The 26167-nt window shown below is 43.6% G+C and overlaps 1 protein-coding gene across 1 annotated transcript in view; it reads left to right on the top strand.

The window, feature by feature from the left end:
• Positions 1-26167, top strand: part of LAMB2 (laminin subunit beta 2) — a 72717-nt gene that overhangs the window by 17431 nt on the left and 29119 nt on the right. The window contains exons 3-11 of the mRNA XM_018576102.1: positions 1245-1380; positions 11715-11788; positions 12615-12803; positions 14120-14183; positions 15434-15636; positions 16882-17002; positions 17944-18132; positions 19411-19590; positions 21868-21980. Coding sequence (XP_018431604.1) covers positions 1245-1380; positions 11715-11788; positions 12615-12803; positions 14120-14183; positions 15434-15636; positions 16882-17002; positions 17944-18132; positions 19411-19590; positions 21868-21980 — 1269 coding nt within the window. The remainder of the gene's footprint in view (positions 1-1244; positions 1381-11714; positions 11789-12614; positions 12804-14119; positions 14184-15433; positions 15637-16881; positions 17003-17943; positions 18133-19410; positions 19591-21867; positions 21981-26167) is intronic.

Genomic DNA, 26167 nt, shown 5'->3' with positions numbered 1-26167 from the left:
GGAACTTTTGTTTTTATAGTTTTGAAAAGCATAGGGAAGAGTAAGGAGCCCTTTCAGGTTTGTATTGCTCTCTATATCCCCCCAACGGGATCATTCACCCTCTCTATTTGGTCCTGGTGACCATTATCAAAGCCCTAGGAAATCCAACACTTTACAGTTGTCACTGCAATAGGAATAGCGGGTAATTCTTCCAGAGGGAACCTTGGAATTCCTATTTACAATACAATACAGTTTCAGTACAGTAGGGTTAGGAGGGCCCTGCTCGTGAGAGCTTACAATCTAGTAGGTGGGGCAAGGGATACAAAGGTAATAATTGTTTAGATTGAGTTATTGGAGGAAGTAAAAGGCAGTTATGTTGAGATGAGATAGGCTTCCCTGAAGAGATGGGTTTTTAGGGCTCGCCTGAAGGTGGACAGAGTAGGAGATAAGTGGACAGATTGGGGTAAGGAGTTCCAGAGGATGGGGGACACTCTGGAGAAGTCCTGGAGGCGAGCATGGGAGGGGGTAATTAGAGAGCTAGAGAGCAGGAGGTCTTGAGAGGAGCGGAGAGGACGGTTTGGGTGATATTTTGAGATGAGGTCGGTGATGTAGGTCGGGGCGGAGTTGTAGATGGCTTTGTATGTTGTTGTTAGTATTTCGAATTTAATTCGTTGGGCAATTTGGAGCCAGTGGAGGGATTGGCAGAGGGGGGCGGCAGATACTGAACGGTTGTTAAGGTGGGTGAGTCTGGCAGCTGCATTCATGATAGACTGAAGGGGGGATAGCCTGCTTAGTGGTAGGCCAACAAGGAGGGAATTACAGTAGTCAAGGCGAGAAATTACCCCGCACTGGGATAATTCACCCTCTCTATTTGTCCTGCTGACCATTATCAAAGCCATAGGAAATACAATGCTTTACAATTGTCACTGGAATAGGAATAGTGGGTAATTCCTTCAGAGGGAACCCTGGAATTCCTATGCTCCTCAACTCCATCTTGTGGTGGGAATGCCGAGTTAACAGCATTTGCCCAGCATACAGCTGGGCGAAAGGTTTAAAATTCATCCCCCTAGTGTCTGTCCAGTTGCATGTTATAGTTGCTGGTAGAGCTAAATGAGATTGTACAATCAGACTGTAACATGTGTGGCCAATCTGTAGGCTTAGAAAGCACAGAAAGCATGCTGACTTCAATAAAGTTGAGCCTCTTTCACCAGCTTTTTGCAGCATTTGTATAGACATGTGATCCGTGCTTGTTGTACGTCCTCCAGGATGAGAAGAAGTGCTTCGTCTGTGACTCCAGAAGGCCTTATAACCAGCTGACCAACCCCATCAGTCACCGCATTGAAAATGTCATTACCACGTTCGCTGAAGGTCGCAAGAAAGCCTGGTGGCAGTCAGAGAACGGTAACACCATTCATGATCATTTTATAAGACACCTATCATCCGGTATTGCTAAGCCCTTCTGCCATGATACGGTCTTAGTAGAAACAAGAAAAGCCGCGTCTAGTAGTTACCTGCTTGATAATGCAGAATATACACTAAATATATTTAAAAGTTGTAGGGCTTTTGTTCATCGCTATTTGTTCGCGTCATTTTTAATCATTGATAATTATTAGCTGTAATTATTAATATCAAATATTTAATTTACAAATAAACCTTTAATATGGTAGCACCAATGACAATCAAGTTTGCAAACCATGCTGTCAAGCCTTGCCTGCCTGCCTGCATGCCTTTGGGAAGCCTGTATATAACTGACTCAGCCAGGTGGTCCTGCTTCTGCTAGGAGTAGGCAGGATCCGAATCGGTCTAAACACAAATTTTCTAATAGCATTCGGGAGCTCCCAAATGCCATTTGTGTTTGGGAGCCTCAGGTTTAGTTTTATGTATATATGGGTCACAATGTTGGCGCTTCGAATATTCGTTCGTATTATAGATTACTACTTATATACACATAATACTAAAACTGAGGCTCCAGACCCGAATTCGAGAGCTCCCAAATGCTATTCGGGTCCTGAAGCCTCAGCTTTAACATGGCTCCCAGACTTGTATTGCTTTCTGGAGCTCCCGAATGGTATTCGGAAATTCGGACTCCCGAATGCTATTCGGGTCTTGTAGCCACAGCTTTAGTAATATGTGTATATGGTTCCCAAATGCAATTCGGAAATTCGGATCCTGAATGCCATTCGGGTCCATGAGATTAAGCTTTAGTATTAAAGGAGAACTATGGGGTTAAGGCTTTTCCCCATAGTTCTCCTTAGGGTAACGGGAGGACACAAACTAGCGTCCTCCCGTCACTCTAGGCTCAGTATACCGCGAGCTGTAGCTTGCGGTATACTGAGACGCCGCAGCTGAAGCGGATCCCGACAATTATGCCGGGATCCGCCAAGCTGCATGACTGACAGCTGGCTCTGCCTATCTAGAGGCAGAGCCAGCTGTACCCGCCCCCTCCCCCGTTCGTTCCGCCAGTCAGTGCTGGCGGATCGGAGCGGGGAGGGGGGAATCCAGCCCCTCCAGTATGTGTTCGCTCACCTCCCGATCTACTGAGCCGACCTGTGACAGTCTCATTGTCACAGGTCAGCTAGAACTATGAGGTGAGTGAAAAGCACTCACCTCATAGTTCTCTTTTAATATCTGTAGATGGTTTTCTGTGGTATCGCAACGAATATTCGTATACTCATCTGAAACGAAAATTCGGATTTTAGCCGAATCCGAAACCCGAACCGAATTGAATTTCAGATCCAAATCACAAAATGACAAAATATCCAAACCGAATTTTTCCCTACATGTCTAGTGAATATTACATTTTTATATGTAGTATTTTATATTTTGCTGTTGAATTAGAAATATTATTTAGTACTCAACATAATAAAAAAGTATAAATATAAAAATGTAAAAAACATATATATACATGTATAAAGAACAAAATAAAAACACTGAGCTCCAGACTGCGCATATAACACAGATAAACACAAATTACTGGTCATAAAATAAGCCACACGGAGCCCCTCGGTGTCTGTTTGAGACGTAACCAATAAAGATTGTGTCGAGGCAAGTTTGCAAAACGGCCCCCGGGCGCCACTAAAGGTAAATCCAGCCTGGGATTTGTTCACCTCTTTCCTTCCTCTCCATCATGAAAGCAGGTTCATTTAATTACATATATTCCGCTGTTGGATTAGTTCTGTAACATAGAAAGACAAAAAAAAAAGGATACACAGCCTTTGAGGATTTTCACGGGCTAATCCCAAAAGCTATTTTATCTGGAGACTTATTAAAATTCTTCTCGTATCTTATTCCGAAACAGTTTGTATCTCCCGGGAGCAGGGCAGGATGGGACAATGAGAATTGTGGAAGGCAGCATTTTCCTCCGTCCTCAGGAAATTCTGACTCATTTCTCCAATATTCACACGCAGGAGAAAAACATATTTGTTGGCCGGTTATTTTTTTGGAGTACTTGTCATTAGGAAAAAAAGAGAGTTTGGTGATCTCTGTTTTGTTTAAAGGCATTTTCCACTTATTTTAGTTTTCTCCAGTTCATCATATTAATATTATCAGCCGTATGCAAATATAGCCAATTAGCATTGCCATGGGTGGGCCATTTAGGGGTAAACGAGGCAGAGATAATGAGGATTACTAAGCTCTGGAGGTCCTTTATTTATACCATACTGAGATGTTACAACATGATGGGAAAGCTTTGGGTAAGTGTAAGGCAAAGGAACCTTTCACTGGAGCTGGAGAAATTTGGGCAGAAGGGAAGGCTGCTGTGGGGTTACATTCAGGGAACCACACCTATATAGAGTTCCTAAAGGGCAGTCTATGGGACTCCTTTAACTGAGGACATTCAGAGCCCCAACTACTGGAGTCCACCAGTCTGCCCTGTATCTCAATCACTTATGGCCTACAGAATTTTGGTACTTTCTGTAAAGCATTTTGAAGCTATTGCCCTCAGGGGATTTTGGCATTTCCCTGGATCCTGGAGGATATCAGTGACCAATAATTTCTAGAGGACTCTGGGTATCTAGTACTCTCCCAGAGGGTTCCGAGATTCCCCATGAGCAAACATGAAGCCAGTGCTGCCCCAAAGGATTTTAAGATTTCCCAAGAGGCAACAGAAAGGGAGTACTTCCCTAACAGTACTAGGACTTGCCATGAAGGAACGGGAAGCCCCAGAGGATTCTGGGAGTTTGCCTATAAAAAATGGAAGCCAGTATTGCCCCAGAGGATTCTGGAAGTTTCAATTTTTTAAAAATGAAGCTGCTTCTGCCATAGAGGATTCTGCACCTTCCAGGGAAGTAAAGTAAGTCCAATATTATCTCAGACAGGGCTTCCAGTAAGAATACATTATCAAGTAGTGATTCAGAGGATTGTAGGACCTCCCATGAATCTTGGCAATCATGACTCCAGTAATACCCTAGATATTACTGGGACATCTTGTGAGGAATTGTGAATCCAGTAATACTCCAGTAGATTCTTGGACTTTGAGGGTCACTATATCTGGTTATACCCCAGAGAATTCTGGGAGTTCTTGTGAGGAACAATGTATATTGTAATCCCCAAGAGGTTTCTATGGCTTCTTTGCGGAATAATGTATCCAGTAATCTCCCAGAGGATTCTGGGACTTCCTATTAGGAAAAATGTATCTAGTAATTCATTTGCAGGTCCGTAGGGTGCGGGTGATCGTATTCATACGCCGCCGGAATGGAACATGTACGCGTCCCGGCCAGAAAACCTGCATCCCTACGGACCTGCAAATGAGGTGAGCGTAGGGGGGCGTACGGCCGCTTAGCCCCGTAGAGAAGGACTGGGGCTGCGTTCTAATCACACACAGCACCTGTCCTTTCCGGCAGCTACTTGGTACGGCCCCGCACGCAGCATGGAGCTGTACGTGCAGGCCGATTCGTGTGTGAATGAGGCCCAATAGATACAGTATGTGGATGGGGGGTTGTAAAGGGGTCATAGATATGTGGCGGGGGGGTGAGGGGGTTAGTAGTTGTGTACGGCTATTTCATGCTTTTTCTTGTAATTAGACAAGTGGATTATAATGGGGAATATTACACTGTAATGTTCCCTATTATAATCTATTTCTCTGATTAAATGATTACAGGTAGGCATGTGATCTATCAAAGTTTGAGACTACGTTAGAATGTGTGACCAGTGACGTGGTCACACATATTAACGTAATCTCGCACAGGTTTTCGGTGGTGGAATAGGTGAAGAATTCCAACGCTTTCATTTTTTGGTGTAACTGTATTTTATTTTGAAGGCATGTTTAAATACAATTAAATTAAAATTATTAAATCAAAACAATCTAAAATATAAACAATCAACGTCCCCCCCTCAGTGGGCCACAGTAAAATTATCAAACGTTGACCGGTCCGCGGCGATAAAAAGGTTGGGGAGCACTGCCCTAGAGAATTCTAGGACTTCTTCTGAGGAAAAATGTATCCAGTAATCGACCAAAGGATTCTAGGACTTCTTCTGAGGAACCGTGTAAACTATCCAGTAATCCCCTAGAGGTTTCTATGACTTCTTGTGAGGAACAAAGTATATAGTTATCACCTTGAAGGATTCTAGGACTTCTTGCGAGGATCAATGTATCCAGTAATCCCCAGAGGATTCCAAGACTTTTAGTGAGGATCAATGTATCCAGTAATCCCCGCCTAGAGGATAATAGGACTTCTAGTTAAAGGAGAACTATGAGGTGAGTGCTTTTCACTCATCCTCATAGTTCTAGCCAACCTGTGACAATGAGACTGTGACAGGTCGGCTCAGTAGATCGGGAGGTGAGCAAACACATACTGGCTCACTTCTCGATCCTGTCACGGCTCTCTGCCGTGACAGGGGAGGGACTGAATTCCCCCTCCCCGCTCCGATCCTCCAGCGCTGACTGGCGAAACGGACAGGGGAGGGGGCAGGTACAGCTGGCTCTGCCTCTAGATAGGTAGAGCCAGCTGTCACTCACGCAGTTGGGCGGATCCAGACATAATTGTCGGGATCCTCTTCAGCTGCGAGTTCTCAGTATACCACAAGCTGTAGCTCGCGGAATACAGCGGCGTCTCAGTATACCGCGAGCTATACTGAGCTTAGGGTGACGGGAGGACGCTAGTTTGTGTCCTCCCGTTACCCTAAGGAGAACTATGGGGAAAAGCCCTGACCCCATAGTTCTCCTTTAAGAACAATGTATCCAATAATCCCCGCCTAGGGCATTCTAGGACTTCTAGTGAGGAACAGTGTATCTTGTAATCCCCTAGAGGATCCTGGGACCTCTTGTAAGGAACAATGACTCCAGTAATACCCCAAAGGATTCTTGGATTTAGGAGAGTTAACTTCCCTTCCTCTTATACTACTATCCCATGTTAAACAGCATACAGAATACTGTATATACTATATAAGATGTGTATAGTATGTGTCAAATTAGATGTAACACTTGTGTAGTATCTGGCCTCCTTCCAGGTAGAAAGTTAATGCGGAGGCAATCCTGTTATTTTACACAGAAGGGAACAGGTGTGAGGCGGCTGTAAATCCCTGGCGGATTTTTCTGAAATCGGGTTGTCGCGTGACAGGACATTAGCTGGTCTACATACCAGGCCCCACAGTTGCTGCCCTCTCTGGCTTTATACTTTACACTTGTTAACACATTGCAGCTGATATATGAAAGGAAACATGTCATTATATATGTCTGTATTAGCCTAGTGGGATTCACAGACTAGAATACCCATGTGATGGCAAAGGAAGACTCAATTTTGATGTGTGAAGGAACATGGCTCTTCATATATTTTCCTAGCAGTACCCCTAATAGAGTCAGTCTACCCAACCTGACATATTAGATGGCTAAAGGTTCACTCTATGTATCATGGTGACTCTGATGTAAGAGTACACCCGCAATGACAATCATAGGGTCTGCCGTTGCTGGCCTCCTTTTAAAGATGCCATTTGCTTAGCCATATTTGACTTCATTGCTTCTGAGCACCTAACCTGAAGCAAGTATGCAGCCAATGAAAATCCGAGAAATGCCAGAATTGCTTATCTTTGTACTTGTTTAGGTGCCATGGCCAACTCCTCCTCTGCCCAGGATGGTGTGCTCTGGCCTGAGCGGCCAATTGCTAGGCTTAAACACTGTCAATGAGGAAGGTACACAGGGCATAGACTTAAGGCTACGGCAAGCAAACATGGCGGCGACAAAAAAAAACTGCGAAGGTGCCTATCAGTGGGGGATGGGGAATGACCTGTCAAAAGAACCAATCAATTTACCCTGCCTTTAAATCTCAATTGAACTCTCAACTTAAATCAGCTAAATACATTCCAAGTGCATCAAAACAAAAGTTGTTCAATGTCTTACAGTTCATTTTCTTTCTAAAGCAGCCACATCCTGAGTAGAAAGGCCTGCTCCCTACCAAGATGCTGCAGAGTGGATCCTTTTGCCCTCTGTGTGCAAGCAGTGGTCTCTCTGAAGGTCCAACATGTCCCCTTCCGGACTTAAACCTAGTGTTCTACAATCAGCAAAGCTCCTGCTGCCCGTTGATTGAGGAGCTTTGGCTTTGACATAGTAGTGGGTATGGGATGGGCTTTCCTACTCATGCTGTGGCTACATTACAATATTTAGCTAATTTAAACTATAAGTTCAGTTGGGCTTAAAGTCTGAAGGAGGTCAGGTTAATATAGCTGTGTATGCGCAGCTCCCTGCAGTAAGGCTGTCAGTTAGGGAAGACTAAGAAGGGTGCATCACCCCGAGCTCTGGTAGGCTCTGTTACTAGAGATCTGCTGACAAGGCATCTGTAGTTGGAAGACAGTAGAACCCTCAAGGACACAAGAATACCATGGACATCATCTGTTTAGGGGACAAGGATCTGGTGGTGCTGAATGCTATTACTATACGCACCTTTGTTCTTCAGTAACTGGCACCAAGTTGCACTGCCTCCTGCTTGGCTTCCTGTAAGGACGCTGTTGTTATCTATTAGTTCTAACTTTCCTATGCATCCCTTGCAGTAGGTGTTAATTGGCCACTTATGAGTAAGTCATCTGCTGCTTGGCATCAGTCATCACCGCTGAGAGGCTTCCGCTATAAACCGGTCACTTCATTTTTTTAGATGGCCTGTACAAGTGTGTCTACACCATGCTATTCGGAAGAACCTTGGCAGCTGGGGTCTAGCCCTGAGAATTTCAGGGCAGAAGAGAGCAGGTTAATGGCCTAGCTCACCTGAAACTGAAACGCTTCTTTTATTTCCTGGGGACTATTGGTGAGATCTCTGCAGGTTCCTAGGTATGCATACCTGCTCTGCCCATTATGAGAGGCTCCTGCTCTCCTTACTGGATTTATTTTACAGTATGTCGAATGTAACAGGAGGAGCTGGAGGACACACTGGTGAGAACAAACCAAAATTTCAAGGTGGGTAAGGAATTATGGTAAGGAGACCTCACTGCCTAACTATCATAGTCATATAAGGAGTCAGGGGCAAACTCATCCCACCGGGTTCTATCCATACCTAAAATATCAGTGTTACATAAGCTGACCCTTTAACAATGGTAAATTTGCATAGGCGCCCCTTACCTTAGGCCCATTCATACAGGGACTTATATCACATTGTAGGATCCCCAGGTGTACCCATTCAGATGCGGCTGCTGTACCCATTGAAGATAATGACAGGGTGACAGTGGCTGCATCTATCAGCGGCAGTACATGGTGCGACTGCATACTGTTCGGGATAGATGATTGTCCCTGGGCAGGATAGATGCATCCAACGACAATCATCTGAACAGGGACACCTGGTAATCCTGTCGCAGGAATCCAAAGGAACCTGCCAACGGAATCTCACAACACCCCGTGTGAATGTAGCTTTAGAACCTTTGTCAGATGGTCAAGACTTATTTGCAACCTATCATGAATAGAGACCAAATAACTGGACTATGTAATAAACTGTGCTTCCTAATCTGGCATCTATCATCTACAATTGCCTTGTGCAAATCTCGCTCATTAAAGTCCAAAGAGAATTTGTCTGAAAAGATCTTCTCTAAAAAAGCAATTGAACTTCATCCAAGAGATTTCCGAGCTCAGCCTTCCTTAATCTGTTTTTCACTCTCCCATCATCAGCTTAGCTTCAAAGGGAGAACACTTTTTATGTTCTGTTATTTACAGTAGTTTTACGGCGAAATGAAATATTAACATTGCACTGAGATGGAAGAATGCAGCAGTGCAGGAGGGCCAGTAAGGTCACTGCAAAAACTGGACTGATGGATTCATCAATTACGTCCCTCTGTTAAAAACCTGAATGAACGCACGGACTGCGCGACGTGGATTTAAATGGCCACAGCAGCCCTTTATTTAACATACCAAAATTGAACAGTAACAAAACATAATAACCAAAATAACATACAAATAAATAATCTGAATGACTGTTGGATCTGAGAAGGGGTCTTTGGGTGCCCATCAGCCAAAATAAGGCCTCTACTAAAACCGCTCTCATGTCCCCAGCCGCACCCCCACCAGCTTGAGGACAGATACTGCTTCCCAAGTTTCAAGAGGCCAGGACCCAGACAACTACCGACACCAACAGTAGGAGGGAGCACAATACCAACTGATGGCCCCACGACTCACATTTCTGGACACCCAAAGACCCCTTAACCCGCCAAGCTGCCGTGACATAAACTACCATGCCAACGGCAAAAAGTTAGCGGAGGGCGGGCGGGACAACCTGCTTCCTCTGTCGATTTTCCGGAAAGAATGCCCATCAGCCATTGCGGTCCCATCACATGCGGCTCCTCCCCGACACCTGACTCCAACTTCCAATCAGGTAAGATCAACTGATTCCCGTTTTTATTTTAACCCCTTCTCCAGGACTATTCCTTGTCCCAGCCATGCAGCCCCTCCGCTCATTATCTCTGGGTCTGTCTTTTTTAGAAATTCTCAAAGGAGATCCTCTCTCGCTAGACCTCCCTATGGCTTGATGCCACCACTTGTGTTTAGTCATAATGTGCATGCAATGGAAGCCCTCAAACAATAATAATGTGAAACTGCTTCCAGTGACCTTGCCCCCCCAGTCGGTGGCATAGCTTTTTGTCACTTAGCAGGCAATGAATCACATCAGAGCGGCTTCAGCCACTGATGAGCTATTTCCAGCACCCACCTGTCACCCACCCACATTGATGCCTAAAACCCTGAACAAGTGGGTGTGCTAAAACCTCTGAAACACGTTGGCTGCACTGTACTGTGTGAATGAAAAACCTTTTGAATTTTTAACAGATTATTTGCCTTTTTTTGGATAAATTCAGCTAGAGAACTGTAATGGAAAGAGGGTGCAGGGAATGTTATTAGGAGTCAGAAGACTCACCATAATCTAGACCTTTGGTTCTCAACTGGTGGGTCGTGATCCTAAAGTGGGTCACGACCCCAGCTTCAGTGGGGCGCTGCATGTCTTCGACTGCACTAGGTGAGAGACTCCTCAGCCTCCCCCTAGTGCAGCACTGTCAGTTCTCGTGCTGAGCAGCCATTCAAAATATGCTGCCCGGTGCCGAGTGTCAGCTTGAGGTGTGGTGGCCGCGAGGGAGCTCCATCCATACGTGCATTGCTTACAGCTCCCCCGTGACTGGAGTGATGTCACCATCTGGCTCCTGGCACCTTTACAGGGCGCACAAGGGAGCTGTACAAGCAATGCACAAATGGATGGAGCTCCGTCACAGCACAGCAGCCCACACTGAACCCCTAAAAAAATGAGTGTGTACGTGTGTGTGAGAATGTCTGAGTGTGTGTGATTCTGTCTGTGGTTGTGTGTCTGTCAGTGTTTTAATCACAAACTACCACACAATCGCACCTACTGCTCGTTCTGGTGCAGATGGTGCGTTGCCATTCATTTGAATGGCGGAAAGTTTGAAAGTAAAAAAAAAATAAAAATGAAAAATAGAGAAAATAAAGGAAAATGTAAAAAAAAATCATACCGCCAGTGAAACGCGCGTTTCCCTGGCGGTATGAACGGAAAAACGTGCTACAAACACGAAAAAAACGAGCAGAAAAACCGTGCCTATGCTACGCCCAGGTGTGAACCCAGCCTTTGTGAGTGTCTGGGTTCATTATAACCATCTGGTGGACTTTCTGTGTTGTAATGAGGAAAGGTGCAGTGTCGGCATCCCTTTATTAGTAATTAACCCTTAGGGAGTATCTCACCAAAAATGTAATTCCTTTTGCAGGGGATTCTAAAAGTTATATTTGTATCTTACTGCAGACTTCTGGGAACATCAGTCAGCCAATCACAAAAGCAGGAAGTGACATTTCAGGGGGGAGTTTTGTACACCAACTGTGTACGGAACACCTCCAGGTCACTATTTGGCATTGATTTTTTTTTTTTACAGATTGAGAACATTATAGCAGCTAAAGTTTTAAATGGAAAGGCCATCTTCAATTAAATTATAAAATGGCTTGTGCGACAATCATATATGCTATATTAATTTTTTAAATATTGTTTTCATTTTTATATTTATAAAGTGGAGCTAGCCTTTGTTTTTCTTACTTTTTATTTTCATTTTTATGTAACAATTTAAAAAAAATGTCTTTATTAAAAATGTTTTATATACATATACTGTATGGTGTGTGTATAGTATATATACATTTATACATATAGCTCACTATGAGATTAATATCCAAAGCAGTTTAAAAAATACTGTAATTTCCCTTTAAATGATGATTTGCCAGTAACACCTAGGCAGTTATATTTATGAATGGGAAATAACCGTATTGTGTTCCTTTCATGCAGGAGCCTCTGAAGTGAGCATTCAACTGGACCTGGAGGCTGAATTTCACTTCACTCACCTGATCATGACCTTCAAGGTACATCTAATATCTGTGCTGATTATGGAAAATTATCCCTGCGATGTTTCATCTCTTCCTCGTGTATTTTATGAAGACAAACACTCCATTCATGGGAATGGTGAATAATCTGGGGGCTGGGATGGGATCCAGTGAATGAAAATGGAATTTCAGTTATTTCGCATCTCCATATCATAATAGGAGGATTTGAAAGGTATTGTCTCTTTTTTTTTATGCTGCCTTCTGGTGGAGAGAGCAGGACTATGTAAAGGGTCAGCCCAGCCCGCCGTGTTTTCTAAGTTATAGAGGGATGCCGGTGCGTGAAGTCACCCACTGGATTCCTATATCTCTTATATTTATACATTTAACAGTTGGACCGTACAATCTTTGCACAGTCAACTTTAGATTTACCAAAACTATGGGGTTTATTTATAAAGGGCCTTTTCGTACTGCAACTTCCTCTCAGTGTTTATTTTGTGCGAATAATAAAAGCAAAAGTTCTTAATATATTTTCTTTTCTGGCGGAATGCATTGTGATGTAATGCTGCATTATGGCCACTAGACGGAGCTGAGCAGAATAGGAAATTATTACTTATTTCCTGTGCTCTTCGCCTCCATCTGGTGGTTAAAATGCAGTATTACATCATAATGCATTCGACCTGAAAAGGAAATATATTAAGAATGTTTGGGAGGGGGGGGGGAGGTTTGACATTATTCGCACAAAACGAACATTCACAGATATTCACAGAATGAAGGGCCTTGTGAATTGCTTATAAATAGATCCCTATATCAGTATTCTTCCTGTGCAGCCTTATTAAAAAATTTTTTATTTCTTTTTACTCCCCAGACATTCAGACCGGCATCCATGTTGGTTGAGCGCTCGTCAGACTTTGGTCGAAGTTGGCAAGTTTACCGGTACTTTGCTTACGACTGCGCAGCCGTCTTCTCTAATATTTCCCGGAACACTCTGAGAAAAGTGGACGATATCATCTGTGAATCCCGCTACTCCGAAATTGAGCCGTCAACAGAAGGAGAGGTACGATGATGGGTATTGGGATATAAAATGCAAGATTTTTTTAAATTATTAGTTTCAATTATGATTGCGTTGAAGTGACCAGCTTACCAAATGTATTATAGTGGAACTCCAGCCAAAACATTAAATTAGGTCTACATTCACCGCATTATGGCCACTAGATGGTGCCAAGGAGCTCCAATGCTGACTTTTATGATTTTTTTTATAAAATGCTGTAATGACCTTTTTTTAATGACTTCCGACCGCATGGCAATCCGTGCGGAATCATGCACGATTGCCATGCAGTGAGATGTTGCCTGGGTGTGCACCGGCCCTTAAAAGACTGAAAACAGCGTTTGAAAATTACATGAACGTGTTACGGCAATTATACAGTTTCTGTGGTTGGGTTTAGATCTAACTTCATTTTTATATCTCAGGTAAGGGTTCTTGGTCTCGGTGGAGGAGATTCACTGTCACTTCCTGTCACAATGGCCACAACCACTGGGACAGGAAATGAAAAACTTTCAAAAATGTTTTGGCTGGATATCAGCTTGAAACTTTGTATCTGTTCCAAGCTGTTAAGCAGAAAGACTGAATGGACATACATAGCTCCCTCTAGTGGCTAATCTTTGTTTTTATACAATTTCACAAAAATATGGAAGAACAAGAAGGTAAAAATGTGAAAATTACATAGATGTTCTTTTCTTTAAGGTAATATTATATGTATATTACATAATATAACTATATGTATGTGCTTACTGAAAAACAAACTATCCTTTCCCTATAGTATCTGAACAAATAGCAGCGATGAATAATAACTCATACCAACCAATTTTTAGTTTAGCATTGACTGAATAATGAGCGATAGAATAGGACCTGAGCACTATACATGACTGCTATACAGTGGTACCTCGGTTCACGAACTTAATTCGTTCAACGATTCTGGTCGGGAACCGAATTGGTCGCGAACCGAATCAAAGTTTGATCAGACCGTGATCTCGACTAGAGGAAGCCACAACCATGTGTCAGAGCGGGGAAGATGGCTGCGATTGTGTTCGTCACCTGGTGTGGAGTTCGTGAACGGAAGCAAAATTTTGCTGAACTTCCTGTTCGCAAATGGAATTGTTCGCGAATAGAAGCGTTCGGTATTACTGTATCACCAGAAGTCTAAACGTCTAGTTGAATCCCCAAGGGGACCCAGTGCACATAGCACTTGATCCCATTGAAATCTGGCCAATGGTTTTGAAAGACTTTTAAACTTCTGGCTATAATTCTTCTTTGAGCTCAGACATGGTAGCAGTTTCTCTTTGGTTACATTGACCCTTGCATATTGTTCACAGGTGATATACAGAGTTTTGGATCCAGCAATCTCAATCAGAGACCCTTATAGCCCCCGGATCCAGAGTAAGTACTTCTTAACAGAACTGGCTAACCATGTGCTCACAATGCATCCAGCAACCTGAATTCCTCATGATTTTTCAGCCAAGACTTTTTCTTTTTCATTTTTTTGTTTCTGATGTCAGAGCAAAGTCAACTCATGTGCTTGCGGAGCACAGCACTATCAGCAACAGTGCTTTGAGAGTGGTGTCCCTTTTAAAGCATCCTAACCCCCCTTTTCTTCCCATTGTGAAGCTGGCCATACACCTTACAATTTATCTGCAGATTTTCTGTGGTCAGATGGAAAAGGTGCAACAGATTCCTCCATCTACACTTAACTGTGTGGATGGAGTAATCTCCAACTGTGTGGATGGAGTAATCTCCACCTGGGCCAATCTGTTGCACTTTTCCCATCTGATTTTAATCTAAAAAGAATTCAGCATTGTTACCGTAGCCAGCCATGTTTAAGCCCTAATGAAGGGGGATGCGTTGGATACCATTTGTTCTCCATATTGTCACATTCCATTCAACAATAAAGGACTGTGGACTGATGTTTCGGTGCTCAATTTTCTAATCCAGCGAAGCAACAAAGAAACTGGTGGGGTTTTAACCATTTCCTACACTTTTGGGGAAAATACACTAAAGATGCCAGATGGTTTCACCTTGAGATGGGTCCGGTGATAGGGGGAAACATGCCACTTTTAGCATGCCTTAAGCTATTTCCCAGTTTGATAAATCATGTCCTTTGACCGCTATGGTATTACCCTTCTGGACACCAAGACATAGATGCGTTCTTATGTAGACTAGACCATAGCGATACACGGGGATTAGGAGTGTTTTCATGGACTATTCCTGGGCCGTTCCCCGACACTCACAACATGAGTCTGCTTCATTTCTAAATGCAGGGAGTTATTTTTCGAGCCCCTGTAAAGATGTCTGAAGCTGTTACTGATTTAGCTCTGGGTTTTCGGCTTTGCTCTATTGCCATACATGGCTGACTCCCTGTTTAAAGGATGAGACTGGGTGTTGCTCTTGGCTCCTGTCCAGCCACCAGCCCTGTGAGGAGTGTAGAAAGCAAATTACTGGGACATGTCCCAGCCGGTTCAATGAGTGGTAGTGTCACCCTTGCAGACCCCCGTTGTCACACAGGGACAGATTGCTTACAGGAGCCCTGAAATCACTTGCTTATTACATACACATATATAAAACTTATACATACAAATAATGTCATGATCATCCTCTGTTCTAATTATGCCACATTTTTTTTCTCACTTCAGATCTTCTCAAAATTACCAACCTGAGGATCAATTTCACCAGACTGCACACGCTGGGCGATAACTTGCTCGATTCCCGCCAGGAGATTAAAGAGAAGTATTACTATGCTCTCTATGAGCTGGTGGTCAGAGGAAACTGCTTCTGCTACGGACATGCCTCCGAGTGCGCGCCCATCCAAGGCATCTCCAAGGATGAAGAGGGCATGGTGAGGAATTCTGGTGTCTTTGGTTTAATGTCCCTATAAAATTCTTTAGGTAGGCCAATTAGTCAATTGGCACATACTGGAGGTGCTAATTTAGGTCTAAATCATCAACATATCAATGACCCCCTGGTCATGGAAAGGGTTAGAGTACCATGGCATGGGCCAACAACTGAATGTTATGGAAAGTTCAGCATTCCATAGACATGACTGGAGATAAGGGTGGGGAGCTAAAAAAAGCAGAGTGCAATAGAAACCTAAAAAAAATATTATTGTAGAAGCCTGCCTTGCAGTATTAATTCTCTGGAAAGGCAGGGTTATGTGTAAAAGCTGAACTCTGGGATAAGCATATATTGTCCTCATACAAGAGTCATATGTGCATTCTTCTTGAACCTGGTTGAGCTTTTTGTATTTCTTCCAGATCTGTGCAGCTATCCAGTGTGACACTTGGAGCTTCCTGTAATAAAGACCGCTCACTGCTGCTCTCTCTCTCTCCTTATGCAGGGTGACTGGTCTTGTCTCCGCCCCTTCCTGTAATAAAGACCGGTCACTGCTGCTCTCTCTCTCACCTTGTGCATGGTGACTGGTCTTTTCTCCGCTCCCTTTTATAATAAAGACCAGTCAATGTTACCCTCTCTCCTTGTGCAGGGTGACTGGTCTTGTCTCCGTCCCCTCCTGTAATAAACACTGCTAACTGCTGCTCTCTCTCCTTGTGTAGGGTGACTGGTCTTGTCTCCGCCCTCTCCTGTAATAAAGACCGCTCACTGCTGCTCTCTCTCCCTGTGCAGGGTGACTGGTCTTGTCTCCTCCCCTCCTGTAGTTTTCTGTAGGCAGCCTGTAGTTGGCGGGACCTGCTTTGCCCCTTCCACAGCTCTGCTCTCTCAACAGGCTATGTACAGCACAGTGATGATGTCACTGCTACTTTTAAAAAGTAATATCTGTGATGCAAAGGATTTTGGGGAAGACAAAATGGGGATGTATATCCTTTGTAGCTGTTAAGGAATTTTTAAGATGAAGGTTTTTGTGCCCGGTGGTCAGCTTTAAATTGATGTTGAGGTTAATGAAAAAGCTACAAGCAGTGCCCAAAGCTAAAAAAAAGATCAGATTTGCTAGAATGTTTATCATCTTTGGTGTTGTGGTCAGTAAAGTCACTTTTGTCTAAGTTGACTCACGAAGCAGGTGCAAGTCTTGTCATGTCACATTTGGTGTTGGGTCAGAATACTCACATTCTTGTATTTTTCTGACTTTCAGGTTCATGGCAGATGTGTATGTAAACACAACACGAATGGGCTGAACTGTGAGCAGTGTGACAGTTTCTTCAATGACCTTCCCTGGAGGCCAGCCGAGGGACGCAGCACAAATGCTTGTAAAAGTGAGTATTTCAGCTCAGGCAACTGGCAGATGACACTCAGGCTCATCCAATACTTTACTGCAAAAAGTCTCAATAGTTCATTAAAGTCCCCATTAATGGCAATGGAAATCCCATCCGTCAGCCGGGTTGAATTCAGTGATTGTGCGGGTGATTCTTCCTGGTGAATTTGTTTGATAAATGCAGCAAATGATTCACCAGTGAATGTCCTTTCCCCACTTAAAGTGTATCTAAAGACTTTCTTTTTATAAGTGGAAAGGCTCCTATTGTTGTGTGGGGAGGTTTACAGATTCACCCTCTCTGCTTGACTTGGTGAATAATGGCACCATCCCTCCTACTGACACCAATAATGGGGCACTATTCCTTTATCGACACCAATAATGGGGCACTATTCCTCCCACTGACACCAATAATGGGGCACTATTCCTCCCACTGACACCAACGATGGGCCGCTATTCTTCCCACTGACACCAATGATGGGTCACTATTCCTCCCACTGACACCAATGATGGGTCACTATTCCTCCCACTGACACCAATGATGGGTCACTATTCCTTCCACTGACACCAATGATAAGTCACTATTCCTCCTATTGATGCCAATGAAGGGACACTAGCTGCTAAAGTCACATGTCCAACCCAAGTATTGTAGCAAGAGAAAAGCCCTTCTGTACACCAACATTGTGTAGTATAGGTTGTTAGAAAGCAGAATTTGATTTATTTTCCATTTTTTTACACAATCATAGTTGGCTGCTGATTAAAATGAAAAGGTAATTTCTAATACAATGAAATAAAAAAAAATGGTTTGCGTAGTAATTATGTATAACTTGTCAATTTAATTTCTGTTTTATTGGAAGGAGATTTACTATCTTTAATATCTTCTGCTCCAACCAATAAACAACAAGACTGCATGTTGAAGAGTTCTTAACACTATTTTCTTTCCAGAGTGCAATTGCAACAACCATTCTAGAAAGGGCCACTTCGACATGGCGGTCTACCTGTCCACCAGGAACACGAGCGGAGGCGTTTGTGACGACTGCCAGCACAATACAATGGGGAGGAACTGTGAGCTGTGCAAGCCTTTCTACTACAAAGATCCCACTAAGGACATCCGAGATAGCAACGTGTGCAAAGGTACCTGACACTGGGCCTCTGTGGGATGAGAACTATATACTGGACGGTTCTATCCAAATATAGCAAATTGGGCAAATTTTATGGTATATTACACAAAAGCCTGGCCTGGCTACAGTCTAGTCCCACCAACAGGCAGTTAGATGAGCTTCTTGTCTTGTCTTGTCTGTTCCCTGGACACCTTCCCCTGCACCCGTAATGAATGATAATAACAAATACAAAAATCATAAAAATAAAAACCTCAGTGGTGCTGACATTTTTGATAACGGATTAACATGGCGGATTTACAGGGTTAACATATGCAGTCCAATGTGTAAAGTAGAACAATACAAAGAAATTGGAGAAGATTATTTTAAAGGAAACCTGTACTGAGGGAATATACAGAGGTGCCACTGCTGTGCTCCTTTTGAAAATGCTAAATGCTTTGCTGCCTCTGGTTTCAGTATTTTCAGTGATCCATGACTTGTACCAGGATAGTGACACACATACCTCCCAACTTTCTAAGATGAGAAACGTGGACACCTTCCAGCATGATATATTTAGGTAAGGGCCACACCCCTGCCCCAACCCCAATTTTGTGGACTGCTAAGCATTTATATAACACAAATGATTGGCCCATTTTTGTTTTCCACCATTATTCTTCCTTTATTGCAGCTTTTCAAAACCGCAAACAAGATGATTAAAAGATAGGACGAAGGTTTTAAGGCAGAATAACACTTTGGTAGTTAAATAGAAGCTTCATCTGTACATCAGACCAATAAGTGGGTCAACTGAGGAGGAAAGAGGGACAGAGGGATTTGGTTCCAAATGAGGTACAGTCCCTACATATGAGGGATAGCTGGGAGGTATGGACACAGAAAGAATGGAAGCCGATGGATCAGCATAAACACCAGGCAACTAACATTTTCAGCAGAAGAGGTCAGCAATGGTAGTTTCCAGCATTCCTTTACTGTCTGGTACCGTATACATCTAACCATGCACAGAGCATAACTATTGATCGTTTCACCCGGAGTTCATTGAATCCATTAAAAAAATTGAAGGTGAATGGCATTGAAATCAATTCCATGCTGATGCACCGTATAACTCTTTCTATACTATATCAAAAATAGGCTTTTGTATAAACAATAGAAAATACAAGAGTTTCCTCAACAGCCAATCATTATGTGCTTAGTGATTGAGGGCTAGCATATGGTTGGGCATAGTGGGCAGGTACCATTATCCACAATCTAAGATGTTGCGTTTCTAATGACATATAACGATACTCTGATTGGCTCTTTATAGCTTGTGACTGTGACCCAGACGGCTCTCTTAACGGCGGTCTCTGTGACGCTCAGGACGATTCAGCTTTGGGTCTCATTGCCGGACAATGCCGATGCAAAGACTTTGTTGAAGGTCCCCGATGTGACAGATGCAAGTCTGGATTTTTCGGTCTCAGCGCTGGCAGCTTCCAAGGATGCAGAAGTAAGACATTTTTTATTTAAAGTGAGACAAAATATCAACAATCGCAAATGTACACTGTAATATTTTCACAATGCAGAGGTCATTGTACCGTATCTGCATCTCCATTCTTGGCTGAATCTTTTTCAATGTCAAAATAAGGTGGAAAGCACAGCACAAAATCTTGAGCACTGATAAAAAATATGAGTCATTTACAACATGCTCCATATACAGTATATGAGTGAAATTACATTCCTGTGCTACATTTGTGAGAGAAAATCTGGACTTTACAACTTAGAAATGAGAATCCGTCATCTAAACAGTGAAGATATGGAGTAATCTTCCAGAGAGGAAGAGGGGAAATGGTGGAAAGTAGGGGGGGACTGGAAGGGCCAGCACCTAGGTTATCATTATGGTTATGATAGAGTATAGTTTAGGTTGATTAGTCAGCCATGATGGCTATAGCCTGAGAGGGTGGTGAACTTAAAGTGTATTTCTCAAGGAAGGCCAAGGTAGAAAAATGTATCTAGATGGTCCACTGGGCATCATTATAAGAGGCTAAGAGTTCCTCCATGTGCCTGATGTTGTTTAGCGTATTGACCTGATACGATAATGAATTGACTTGATTTCTCAAACGATAATGAAGGTGTAGTAGTTGTTTTCCAAAACGTGGAAATGAGCTAGTGCACAGCTGTAATGAAATGTCTAAGCAATAATTGTTTCTGGTGTATCTTCTGGCCATCAAAAAACAGATATAAGTGCCACTTCGGGAGGGAGAGGTAGGGAGTCCCTGCACTTCATCTGCATAAAAAATACATTTATAAGACTCAGACGTATGTTAGCACACATACCCTCCGAATCTCCATCCGAATTTCCATCCGAATTTCCTTCCTTATGTTACCCCGGAGCACAGTCTGCTTTCAGGGCTGCTGTAAAGCTTTAAAAAAAATATTTCATGTTAAAATGGAAATTGTTTATTGAACTCATTCTGTTCTAAAGGAGACAATTGAAGCAAAATTATATAACGATATAAATACAAAATAAGATACATTTCCTTTTCTGAGCAGCCTAATAGCATCCACCTCACTCTGGCCTTACCTTCCAATATATGTGGGGGAGATATTGTTACTATGTTAAAGTAGAATGGAAGCCAAAACTTTTTTTTTTTTTAAATTTGGATGCATAAGGGAAGGTTATAACCCCTGTCAGCTTTTTATGTTCCTTTGGGGGGATTTCCCTTGAATTCCCGTCCGATAGCCACAACAGAATGAGAGAGGAATCCCTTCAAAAAAAGGGAAATTCCTAGTGGCCAGCAGGGCCGCTAAAACTAGGTTCCCATTGTAAGATTTCCCATCTATTCCTGTTCTGGCGACAGCCCAAAATTTGGAATTTTCTATCACTTTCAGTGATAACGGTCACCAGGACAAACAATGAGGGTGAACCCGACAAGTGTTCTATTCCCTTCTACTCTATTCAGTGCTGAAAACATAATTTTGGCTTCAGTTGCCCTTTAGGCCTTGTTCACACCAAATGCAGAGCAGATCTGCTCAGGTTTCTGCACACGCAGTGCAGTGGGTTGTGCCGCGTTTTTGTGTTTTTGATGCGTTCCGGTCGTTTTTTTTTGTTTAACATGGGCTTTCAGTTCTTTCCAGGCATTTACATGCATTTTTGATGCGTTTGCATGCATTCCAGAGCAGGTCCAGAGCAGGTAAAATAGGGCTTGCTGCAGTTTTCTCACCTGCTCTGGACCTGCTCTGGAACTGAAAGCTGCAATGTGAACTGGAGCAAAAAATACCATTGGAATACATTGGACGCAGTTTTGATCCGGTCTGCAACTGCTCTGCTCTGGTCCTGCTACGCGCTTGGTGTGAACAAGGCCTTTAAGGTTAAGAATCAGAGGGACTGGGGGGCACACTTTGTTTTTAAATTTATTCCCCAAGCCAAAAGCCGAGTGTTGATTGCCGCCTGTTCCTGTAATGATGACAACTCATTTTAGTTTCTACTTTCACTGTCAGTGAATAGTACAAATAGAAAGGGTGAATCTCCCTCTCGTTGTCCTAATTCTTCTCCACTCTATTCAAAACAAAACAAAAAAGTTTGGGCTTCAGTTGCACTTTATTTCAGGTGATGTAACTAGGAAAAGTTAATTTAGACAGAAAAGTTGGCTCTACCAGATAGAGGTCGTGTTGGAGGATTTGGGGCATTAGGCATCTTGCAACCTGCAAGTTGAAGTAATTAAAAAGGAAAAACTTGAATGGGCTAATTCACTGATCACATTCTGATTGGTTAATCTGTTGCCAGGATGTCAGTGTGACACAAGAGGAACCATTTCCGACGGCACCCAGTGTGATTCTATCAGCGGGGACTGCTTCTGTAAACGCTTTGTAACTGGACGCAGCTGTAACCAATGCCTGGTGAGTATGTCAATGAGAATCCAACCCATTGTGCTACAACATTGAGGGCCCGTGCTACCCAAATGATCAGATTGGTTCTGCTGTTGATGGTCAAATTTTAGCTTAATTTTGATGGAGAAATCGGCTGAGCAATGACGCCATTTGATCATGTAAATTACTTTGTGTCATAAATGTGGCCCGGTCAGGATTTTTAAAATCTAAAACTAGCAACCTGCAAAACAAACAGTTCATACCAGAAAGGGAAGCTTGCTGCAACATCTTCTCCACTCAATAGACGTGTGCGATTGGTTTTCGGAAAGATTTGTTATTCAGACAATTTTCCGTTATTCGGAGATTCAGATACATGCGAATCTCCGAATGACAGGAATGACGAATGAAAACGAATCTGAATTTCCGATAATGAAAATTTCGGATGAAATTCGTTAGCGGTAGTCTGTACGAATTGTCCTTTCTGGATGAATTTTCGTTGCAGCAAAGTGACATTAGACAAAAGAAAAAAAAATGATTGTGTCTAATGTCACGAAAATTCGTACAGACTACCGCTAACGAATTTCGTCTGAATCCGAATCCCGAAACGAATTGACTTTCGGACCTGAATCCCGAAAAACGAAATAACGGAAAATCCGAATGAAAACGAAACGAAACACATTTTTGCCGGTGCACATGTCTACCATACAACATTTCTGAGAGAGTCAGATACCAGCGGGACATATAGATTCACCTCCTTTATTTGTCCCGGTGACCACTATCACTGGAATGAAAAGTGAGAAAAAATCCAAACATTTTGGAGTTGTCACTGGAACACGAACAGATTATTTTCACAACGGGTGCAGTTGATCCAGTGACAACTGTCCAAGAGAGGATTTCCTTTCCTTTGAAGAAATCTCTCCTCACAACAACAGGATGTTGTGTCTCAAGTGAAAAACACAGACAGCAAAAAAAAAACCTGACAGGGGTTTTAAGTTTAAAGGAGAACTATGAGGTGAGTGTTTTTCACTCACCTCATAGTTCTAGCCGACCTGTGACAATGAGACTGTCACAGGTCGGCTCAGTAGATCGGGAAGTGAGCGAACACATACCGGCGTTCGCTCACCTCTCCATCCTGTCACGGCTCTCTGCCGTGACAGGGTAGGGGCTGGATTCCCCCTCCCTGCTCCGATCCGCCTGCGCTGACTGGTGGAACGGACGGGGGAGGGGGCGGGCGGGTACAGTAAGGTCATTCACGCAGCTGGGCGGATCCCGGCATAATTGTCGGGATCCGCTTCAGCTGCGGCGTCTCAGTATACCACGAGCTACAGCTCGCGGTATACTGAGCCTAGATTGACGGGAGGACGCAAGTTTGTGTTCTCCCGTTACCCTAAGGAGAACTATGGGGAAAAGCCTTAACCCCATAGTTCTCCTTTAACCCAACCCTATTCCATCCAAAGATAAATACAATTTCGGGCTTTACATATAATTGCCAGCTTCCTCAGGGACTTCCTGTAAAAGGGTGACAACACTCACTCATCACGTCTCAGTGCAGAAGCAGCGTGGTCACCCTTTGCTGCATGCTCATGCACGTTCGGCAGTTCTAACATTTTTCATATTCTTCTTCTTATTCTACTATAAATAATGGCAGCTGGGATCTAAGACTCTCAGCACTGACCAGAAATATTCTGTCCTCATGAATCAGTCTCATAACAGTCACTGTGATGATCCTCTGAATTGTTTATGAATACTTGGAGTGTCTTGTAAGGTCACCTCTAGTCTCAGGCACATGCTCACTTACCTAATGGTTTCTGCTCTAGAACTGGAGCCATTATCAGCTTCCAGGACAGGCAGGGTGACGTGTTTGGCGCCCGTTGGATCCCTTCTAATTAGCAGATGGGGATAAGGAGTGAGATTGCTTCGCTGCGTTCCTTAATCTGTTTATTTTTACAAGGGTGGGTAGAGGCGGTGTTCCGGAATATTATAAATTGATAGCTTCCATTCCGTACATACAAACACCTTACACGCTGCCGCAGGAAGTCATACTTCCCAGTGAGGGAGGCACTTGTCCTCCTGAGCATTCCACGCAGCAGCTGCTGGTAACCCAATCTCCTGTCAGAGGGGAAGGCTGGTGGTGAATGTGCTGATGGCCACTGAGTGGGAGAAGACCTTCGGAGTGCTGTCACCTCCAGACTGGGCTAAGTGTGTGTTCCAGACAAGCCGTGGAAGGTGTACCATGTCTGGGCTCTAAATAACAGGTACCTGCATGTCTGGATTTGTGAACAGGACACCAAGTGTAATTATTTCTTTTATCTCAAATAAGCGGATGTCAAGGCAAAAGAAACATAAAACCTGTTAAGTACATCTCTGAAATACATGAACATTATCCCATGTTTTATCCCTTTAAACACCCTGCGAGTACAGAAAAGTAAATTTTGATGCACCAGAAATATAGTGTGCACGCACCTACCTTCCTCTCTGACATGATACCACAGTGTACTATTGGTTCTGAATTCTAAAGCATGTGGTGTCAGCCCTGACTACTTCATTTCTGATGGATTTAAAAAAATGCAGACCTCTCCTCATCTCCCTCCCCTTCCTCATCTCCATAACCCATCTACATCTCTACAACCTCTCTTTATCACCTCCATAACTCCTCCACCTTCATCTCCATAACTCCTCCTCGTCTCTATAACCCCTCCTCCTGCCTCCTGACCTCCATAACTCTTCCTCCTCCTCCCTCTTCATCTCCATAACCCGTCCTCATCTCCTTCCCCCCTCTTTATCTCCACAATCCCTCGTCGTCTCCATAACCACTCCTTTCTCCTCATCTCCATTACCCCTCCTCATCTCCTCCCCTTCTCCTCATATTCATAACCCCTCCTTATCTCCTCCCCCTCTCCTCATCTCCATAAGCCTTCCTAATCTCCTCCCCCTCTCCTCATCTCCATAACTCCTCCTCATTTATATAAACCCTCCTCCTCTATCTCCATAACCCATCCTCATCTCCATTACCCCTCCTCATCTCCATAACTCCTCCCCCTCTCCTCATCTCCAGAACGTCTCCTCTCCTCATATTCTCCCCCTCTCCTTATCTCCATAACCCCTGCTCATCTCCTCCCCCTCTCCTCATCTCCATAAGCCCTCCTCATCTCCTCCCCCTCTCCTCATCTCCATAACTCCTCCTCATTTATATAAACCCTCCTCCTCTATCTCCATAACCCATCCTCATCTCCATTACCCCTCCTCATCTCCTCCCCCTCTCCTCATCTCTTCCCCCTCTCCTCATCTTCATAACTCCTCCTCATCTATATAAACCCTCCTCCTCTATCTCCATAACCCCTCCTCATCTCCATAACCCCTCCTCATCTCCATAACTCCTCCTCCTCATCTCCATTACCCCTCCTCATCTCCTCTTCCTCTCCTCATCTCCATATCCCTTACTCGTCTCCTCCCCCTCTCCGTATCTTCATAACTCTTTTTTGTGCACAGGAAGTTATCAGTCCACTTGGTTTCTGGCAGGATTAATAGGTTTGGATTTTTTTTTGCATTTAGTTGCAACTTTCAACTGTATATTTAGAAGACCAAAAGGGATCAGAGAAGGTCATTGTTAGGGTTTAAAACTTCATAGTCGGGGGCGTGGCCTGGACATGGCGCTGTAGAGACACACCTCCACAACCATCTTTCATACCCCCTGGCTCTTCCGTGCTGCTAGTTTCTTTTCTCCTTTTCGTCTCTCCCACACCCCACCCCTCATGCCCGCCTTCCCGCTCCATGCCTGCCTTCTCCCTCCCTATCCTTACTCTTCTCTTAGACATCGACCACTTACCTAGCCATATACATCTGTTTTTGTGTATTAAGAAATGATGCCAAATGTAAGTGCCTCTATCCCATCCGATAGATATGTTGTACAAAACAACTTGACGTGAACGCTACGTTTCCAACCTGCCTCTATGGTGCATTGTTTTTTGCTCCTTGATAATTTTTCTTTTTCATGCTCGAATTTCACCAAAGTTGACTTCCGTGACGTGCCACGGTTCCCTTCTTTTCTCGTTGAGACGATCAACCCCCTCCTCCTATCCATATTGTATGCACTATGTTATATATATGCACCATATACCCCAGATTGTTATGGGGATGCTGTCATGATGTTGAGGCTGAGCCTCCCTGTACCATTGTACCATGCATATGTTCAATAAAGTTGACTTCTGATAAAAAAA

Source organism: Nanorana parkeri, unplaced genomic scaffold (genome assembly GCF_000935625.1).
Source record: "Nanorana parkeri isolate BGI_ZX_2015 unplaced genomic scaffold, ASM93562v1 scaffold56, whole genome shotgun sequence".
Lineage (NCBI taxonomy): Eukaryota > Metazoa > Chordata > Amphibia > Anura > Dicroglossidae > Nanorana > Nanorana parkeri.
This window is presented reverse-complemented; position numbering and strand designations above follow the sequence as displayed.